Raw genomic sequence first — 7,510 nt, forward strand, 5'->3', positions numbered from 1 at the left:
TTTCCCCAACCCCAGTTCAGATGATTGTCAAATCCTTTCTCCACAGAAGGCAGCATACAGAAGGAGAAATTGAGGCACAAAATAAGGTCCCAAACAGCTCTTGCTCCATGACTCTCAGAGTCAGTTTCTCTTGGGGTCCTAAGAATGCTCCCCTGTCATCCCCATTTTTCTCAGTCCTCTGAGGAGGCCTTGGGGTGAGTTGAGAAGGAGTGGCTGCCAGAGGAGGCGCAGCTGGGACTGAGTCACAGCAGGAAGCTGGGGAGGGCGGAGATACAGCCAGACCTATCCCTGCCAGATGTATAAAAAGGAGAAAGAACTGGCCCTAAAGTTCACAACATCAGTAACAGCAACCAGAGGAGCAGGCTCTCAGCAGCCCAGCCCTTCAAATCCAGATCTGCCTGAGAGAACGCACCTCCTGGGTGGCCAGTGACCAGTCCTTGCCCCAGGATGGGGACCGTGTCCAGAGCAGCCTTGGTCTTGGCCTGTTTGGCTGTTGCTTCTGCAGCCTCAGAGGGAGGTGAGTTGGGGTTGGAGTAATCACTTGGGAAGAGGTCCTGCCTAGCATGGGCCTGGAACCTGGGTCCAGGCATTCTAGACAGCTCATCACCAGCAGGGTGATGCTCCCCTCGGCCTCCCTTTTCTAGGCAGGTCTATTGTAGGGCTGGGGCACTAGAGCTTTTAACCAGAGAGGGAGGATCAGGCCAGGAAGAGAGAGTTGTTAGGTGCCGTCCAGTCGGTTCCGCCTCATAGCAACCCTGTGTACAACAGAACAAAACACTGCCTGGTCCTGTGCTGTCCTTACAATCATTGCTGTGTTTGAGCTCATCATTGCAGCCACTGTGTCAGTCCATCTCATTGAGGATCTATTGTTCACTGACCCTCTACCTTACCAAACGTGATGTCCTTCTTCAGGGACTAGTCCCTCCTGAGAAGAGAGGGGTTTCTAAAGATTGCTGCCAAGAATCACAAAATTGGAGTGAAATGGGCAACTCCTGAGTGGGTGGGTAGAGTCACAGAATAGGGGGCCTCTGTCTGAAGATGTGTATGAAAGACTTCTAGGCAGGGAAGGGAGAAGGAAGGGGCCCTCAGGCTACTCAAAACCCGTTTACTGACCCAGGAGCCTTGACTGACTTGTTGCCCGTTTAAGGAAGAGTTAACAGGGTGTCTGTCCACAGAGGAACAGGTGAACCACCAGGCACAGCCACCATCTAGTACACACACATTGTTCATCTGCTTTGGTGCCTGAGCAAAGCAGGGAACACGTGAAGGAAACTGTTGAGAGAATGTCTAGTTCATATCTCTGAAAGGCCCTGTCTCACCCTCTCTCTTCCTAGTCTCTTGTGCCTGCAGATCAACTACGAGAGGTTCAGTTCCCTGTGGCTGTGGGCATGATTTGCCTTAGGTACCATGAATCATCCCACTCCCTCAGGTCCTAAACAGAGCCTGGGTAGGAGGAGCTGGGACTAGCTGAAGGGAAGGCACTTAAGCTTCCAGACTGGGCTCCTTATCTGAAAACCGAAGAGGTTGAAAGGACCTGGAGCAGGAGGGTATGTGGAGGCATTGGACAGATGAGGCTTCAACCTGCTCAGGGTCTAGACTTTCTCCTCTGAAAACTAGAGAAGCATCACAGAGAGGCTGTGGGGAGGAGAACCCAGAAGCCCTGAGGGAAAGACACTAACAGCAGATTAGGTAAGGGTCTGTACTCCCCAGCCCCGTATGTCACATTTCCAGACTCAGCAGACCGAAGCCTTGGAGCCTTGTAGGGACAGGACTATCAGAATATCACAGGCTTTGTCAGAACCCAGTTGATCACATCTAACTGTGTTTGGGGTGGACTAGGGGGTCAGTGGCGTCCCTAGAGGGGTGCAGACTGCACTGGGTGACACTGTCAGAGAGGTTGACACCAAAATGACTATAAAATTTCTGTGCAGTGTTTCAACAAAAATGTATTATTTTTTATAAAAATATCCGTGTAGGTAGTTATAACAATAAAAGTATTTTTCATACGCCCAGCTTTCATGTATCACTCTACCTGCAAAGCTAAAACTGTATGCTGATTTACTTTTTGAACCGTCTAATGCAATCGGTCAGAGCTGTCGTTATTACCCAATTACAGTGAATCACGTGGTTTTGTTCGCAAGTGCTACAAGCAGGCACTATTGTTTTCATTGCTGCCAGCGTTTTTTATAGTGGCTGATTTTGTCAGATTTTCTGTTTTTTTAACTATAATATTGTAATTGGTATTTGTGAACCTATATCAGTAACTTTTGAGAATGAAGTAGTAATTAAAAGACAACCAGGAGAAAAATCAAAAAAGGCTTCCATTCAATTACTAATAATATAATTCAATGTAGAAAGATTTTACAAAACAATTTTGTTGTTAGTATTCATATAAGTTAAGAAATATTACATTTAACCAATTTACAACTATATCACATATTATTCTATGATTAAGATTTATAATAAACTTACATGTGTATCCATGGGGGGGTGACACCACACTGGGTGACACCAACCGTAGTGACACCACTGTAGGGGACACAGGGCAGGAGCAATACAGAGGGCTTCCTGGTGTCTTGGTCATCTTTCCCTACACTCAGGCTCCACAGCCTCCCCATCCCTTGCTCAGGGCCAGAAAGGGGCTCTTCAAAACTGCTTCTGAGTCCCCCTTCCTGCCTCCAGGCCCCAAGGCTCCAGGACAGAGAGAATTGAGGCCAGAGCACCTCACCCAGCACCCTCAAGAAGGTGTTTGGGAGAGCAGCATGGGATTGGGGGACCAGGAGGAACTACAGTCTCTGACCGTCTCCCTTCTTGCCTCTAGTTGGTTATGCAGCAACCCCCTCCCCACCCCTGACCCAAACCCTCCCCACCCCTGACCCAAACCCTCCCCACCCCTGACCCAAACCCTCCCCACCCCTGACCCAAACCCTCCCCACCCCTGACCCAAACCCTCCCCATGGATAAACCTGACACATCTCAGCATGGCCCTCGCTTTGAGGGACAGAGGGAAGGTAAGTCCCCACCACATGTCCTTCTCAGTTACCCTCCAAATTTCTACTCAGGCTTACTTCTGTTCTTCAGATAGGGCGGAGGGAAAAGACCCCCTCCCCTCTCCTTGCCCTGTCTAGGAGAAGGGATCACCTGCTCACACACTTCCCCTTCTATAGCGCAGACCCCTCCTTCTCAGGAAGCCATTCCTGTCCAAACAGAAGAGCTGCCCCCTCGCCAGCTCCCTGTTGAAAGGAAAGGTGAGTGCCTGCCCTTTCCCTAGCCTCTGCCCCCACCATGGGGCCTTCTGACACCAGGCTGATCCTTGCTCCTTTGTGCTCATTCTTCTGTTTGTCAACAGATCACCCTCTCCCTCATGGAGCCATCCCCATTCAAGAAGAGCTGCCCCCTCCCCAACTCCCTGTTGAACAAAAAGAAGGTAAGTGACTTCTCTTTACCCTCTCACCTGCCCATGGCCTTATGAACATGAGCTTGGGATGCAGACAAGATAGTGGGCTCTGCCACTGACTTACTAGCCATGGAACCTTGGGTATGTTACCTCTCTAAGCCCTAGTTTCTTCACCTGTAAAATTGGGGAAATAATATCTTTTATACATTTATATAACATTTTAAAAAATAGCATTTGTTTTTACTTGCTCCTCTATGAGTTCCTCTTTATAAATGGGACGTAGTCAGGTCCCCCTCTTGTAGAGATGCCCACCCCAACATGGGGTAGGGTGGGCTATCACCTTTGTTTACCCATCTCTTTCTACCCCAGTAGACCCACCTTTCCCACAGCAGGAGGAAATAACCTTCGGATCTAAGCAGAGACAAAGTGAGTGACAGCTTTGGTCCGTCCATTCCTCTCCTGGGGAGCAGGGCAGGGAGCCTGAGCCTTGGGAAGTAGTACAGCAAGCAGGGCCTGATTTGGAGAAGGGGGCTGTGAGGGTCTCACCTTACATGTCTCAATTCTCATTTACTTTCAGTCAGTCATTCCAAAGGTAAGAGCCACAAATTCATTTCTTCCCCATTTCCCCTATATCTCCCCTACCCTTTCTCCCCAAACCCAAGTTCTTTCAATCCCGCCAACTCATCCAAGCTAAACCAAACCAAACCCACTGCCATCTAGTCGAGAGTTGATTCCAACTCATAACAACACTATAGGACAGAGAAGACTGCCCCATAGAGTTCTGAGGAGTGGCTGGTGGATTTGAACTCCCAACCTTTTGGTTAGCAGCTGAACGCTTAACCACTAGGGCACCACCAAGGCTCCCCCAGCTCCCCCAGCCTTTGTCTATTCCTCCACTTGTTCAGCCTTCCCACTCTGTTTTTCCCATTCCAGAAAAGCCAGCGCACTCCCTGGGCCAGGGCCACCCAGAGCCTGAGTCTTGGAATCCAGCCCAGCACTGTCAACGAGGTCGACCCCGAGGGGGCTGGGGCCACCGGCTGGATGGCTTCCCCCCTGGGCGACCTTCTCCAGACAATCTGAACCAGATCTGCCTCCCTGGCCGTCAACATGTGGTATATGGGCCCTGGAACCTACCCCAGACTGGCTACTCCCACCTCATTCGCCAGGGTGAAGCCCTCAATTTGCTGGAGACTGGATATTCCCGTTGCTGCCGCTGCAGCAGCCACACAAACCGCCTGGACTGTGCAAAACTTGCGGTAAGGGTGGGGCTTTTGATTCTGAGCAGTGTGGGGGTGGGCCTTTGATCCCCAAACAGGGGCTAGAGGTCTAGGCCTAGGTGTGGAGGAACCTCAGGTCTCTTTTGCTGGCCCTCCCTCGGGCCTCCCCAGTATTCCAGGAGAGCTGAGGAGAACCTTGGGTGCTTTGTCCACCTGTCCAGGATCCTTTTCTGGAGCCTGGGCGGGAGGCAGGAATGTGAACGATGGACTTCTGGGCTGACCCTCCCCTTTTGCTCTAGTGGGAGGACGCAATGACCCAGTTCTGTGAGGCCGAGTTCTCGGTCAAGACCCGAGCCTACGGGTGCTGCAAACAGCAGGGGGAGGCTCGATTCTCCTGCTTCCAGGAGGAAGCTCCCTGGCCACAGTACCAACCCCGGGCTTGCCCTAGCCAGCAGCCTGGTATTTCCTCGGGCCCCGAGCTACCTTTTCCCCCTGGGGTCCCCACACTGGACAATGTCAGGAACATCTGTCTCCTGAGACGCTTCCACTCTGTACCACGCAACCTCCAAGCTACTGGCCACATCGAAAGGCAGCTGCAGGCCCTGACTCAGCTGGAACGGGCGTTCCAGCGCTGCTGCCGCCAGGAACACAACCACACCTGTGCACAGAAGGCTGTAAGTGGGTGTCCCAGCACTCCGAGAACCTGTCTGCCTGCCTGCCCATCTCCGATCTCTGATTCTACTGGTCCATCGGTCCATGTACCTCCCCGCTGTGAGCATGTACACCTGTTCATCTGTTTATGACTGTTCATCCATCCATTGTGTTCATCACCTGAGTCTGTTCGTCTTGAGCCTTCATCCTATACTCCTGACCTCGTCCACCCATGGCACCACCCATGCACCTGTCTGCCGTCCATCCATCCAATTCTGGCCTCACCTGACCCTCTCCACCTGCCATTTCAGCTAATCTCCTCCCGTGGCCAACTCCATCCTTCCACCCTTCCACCTTCCCAACCCCACACATCCACACCTGCCCTTGCCCTCTGGTTCTTTGCCCTTCCCTCCTGGCACAATGGTTTAAGCGCGCAGCTGCTAACCAAAATGTTGGCAGTTTGAACACACCAACCACTCCCGGGAGAAAGATGTGGCAGTCTGCTTCCATAAATACTACAGCCTCGGAAACCCTATGGGGCAGTTCTACCCTGTCCTGTAGGGTTTCTATGAGTCAGAATCGATTCAATGCCAACAGATTTTCCTGGAACCTGGGACTGGGAGCCCCTTATCTTATAGTCTGGAGCAGTAAGGGAAGCACAGGGCCAGGCAAGAAGGGGCCAAGTGCCCAGGCTTCTGACTTCCCTCTTTCTGGCCCACAGTGGGAGGATGCCCTTGATAGATACTGTGACAAGGAGCAGGCTATAAAGACCCACCAACACTCGTGTTGCCGCCACCCCCTTAGCCCTGCCCGGGATGAGTGCTTTGCCCGTTGGGCTCCCTACCCTAACTATGACCGGGACATCTTGACTCTTGACGTCAGCCAAGTCACCCCCAACCTCATGGGCCATCTCTGTGGAAACCAAAGAGTTTTCACCAAGCAGTAAGTCTTGCCCAGTTCTCCAACTCTTTTCCCTTCCCAAAAAACTCCCTTCTGGGACACCCTTAGGAAGAACAAAATCATGGTCTTCCAGCCCCATTTTGATACCTAGGGATGCCCAAAGCCCCTGACCCTTGCCTGTTTCCCACTGACCCAGTAAACAGATTCCTGGGCTGATCCAGAACATGACTGCCCGATGCTGTGACCTGCCATTTCCAGAGCAGGCCTGCTGTGCCGAGGAGGAAGTGAGTGTGTGCAGAGGGAGGATCACAGACTCCCAGAAAATACAGGGGAGGGGAGGGAAAGGGCTATAACAGCAGACCACCCCTCCTCTTTCGCACCTCAAACCAGCCCACAGAAATAACGAGGACTGGTGGGGGAATCTTTCTTGGTGCCAGAAGTCTTCATTCCTGACCTAAACTGCTCCCAGCCCTAAATTCCCATTATGCCTTCTCTGGCCCTCAAGCTTCTGGCATTTCCACGTATCCATATCTGTCAGTCACAAGGAATCCAGCTGTGCAAGGAGGCAGCCTTGCACCCTTTCTGGACTCCAGGAGGTCCAGGGGGTAGGTAGGAGTAGAAACCAAGGGAAGGGGGACTTTGGACACCCAAATATTCATGCCTGACTTTTGCTTTACTCTGCTTCTCCTGCCTAGAAATCAGCCTTCATTGAAAACCTATGTGGTCCCCGACATAACTCCTGGCAAGACCCTGCCCGCTGCTGTGACCTGAGTCCTGGGGACAAACAAACCAACTGCTTCAACATCCAATATCTGAGGAATGTGGCTGTAGTTGCTGGAGACACTGGAGATGCCAAGGACCCAGGGGAGCAGGACCCAAATCAGGAAACAAATATCAGCCCCACCCAAAAGCCCAGTGAAGAGTGAGTCACCCCAGAGCCTTGGAGGAGCAGATGGGGGAACCCTACCCCACTCCACCCTCCTCGAGCATTCATTACAGTAAACACCTCCTGAGTTTGGTGTCTTCTTTGTGACAGCACACACACAAACACACCCTTGTAAGCCTGCCTGGATTTTCTTCAGGGACTGGCCCCTGAGGCCCACTGCCCTGCCCCCACTAATAGAGCAGAAAATGTTGCACAGGCTTGTGATGGGATTATAGCTAAACGACTTCGCTTCACTATTTGTCATCTTGAATTTATTCACATATTTTAAAAGGAGCATCACCTTGTTATCAGGATTCAAAGGTAAAGAGATACAGTTCATGTTCCTGATGAGCCCACAAAAATGCCTCAGCCTAGCCTGACATTTCTTTAACATTCACTTTTGATCCTTCACATCCATGC

At 51.6% G+C, this 7,510-nt stretch overlaps 1 protein-coding gene across 9 annotated transcripts; it reads left to right on the top strand.

Moving 5' to 3' along the window:
* The first annotated feature begins 333 nt into the window (after nucleotides 1-333).
* On the top strand, nucleotides 334-7,345 carry ECM1 (extracellular matrix protein 1). Of its 9 annotated transcripts, XM_064282535.1 has the most exons (11): nucleotides 335-517; nucleotides 2,683-2,745; nucleotides 2,822-2,833; nucleotides 2,922-3,011; nucleotides 3,093-3,248; nucleotides 3,350-3,427; nucleotides 4,331-4,653; nucleotides 4,914-5,288; nucleotides 5,987-6,207; nucleotides 6,362-6,449; nucleotides 6,861-7,345. In XM_064282535.1, exons 1-11 carry the CDS (start codon nucleotides 448-450, stop codon nucleotides 7,089-7,091), a joined length of 1,707 nt encoding a protein of 568 aa, XP_064138605.1. In that variant the 5' UTR covers nucleotides 335-447; the 3' UTR covers nucleotides 7,092-7,345. The 9 variants fall into 9 exon arrangements, with proteins under 9 accessions (XP_064138604.1, XP_064138605.1, XP_064138606.1 ...); XM_064282536.1 differs by lacking the exon at nucleotides 4,914-5,288 and having other exon boundaries at nucleotides 3,168-3,248; XM_023547374.2 differs by lacking the exons at nucleotides 2,683-2,745; nucleotides 2,822-2,833; nucleotides 2,922-3,011 and adding an exon at nucleotides 3,767-3,823 and having other exon boundaries at nucleotides 3,168-3,248; nucleotides 6,861-7,178.
* Nucleotides 7,346-7,510: the final 165 nt, after the last annotated feature.

This window comes from Loxodonta africana, chromosome 3 (genome assembly GCF_030014295.1).
Source record: "Loxodonta africana isolate mLoxAfr1 chromosome 3, mLoxAfr1.hap2, whole genome shotgun sequence".
NCBI classification, from domain to species: Eukaryota; Metazoa; Chordata; class Mammalia; order Proboscidea; family Elephantidae; genus Loxodonta; species Loxodonta africana.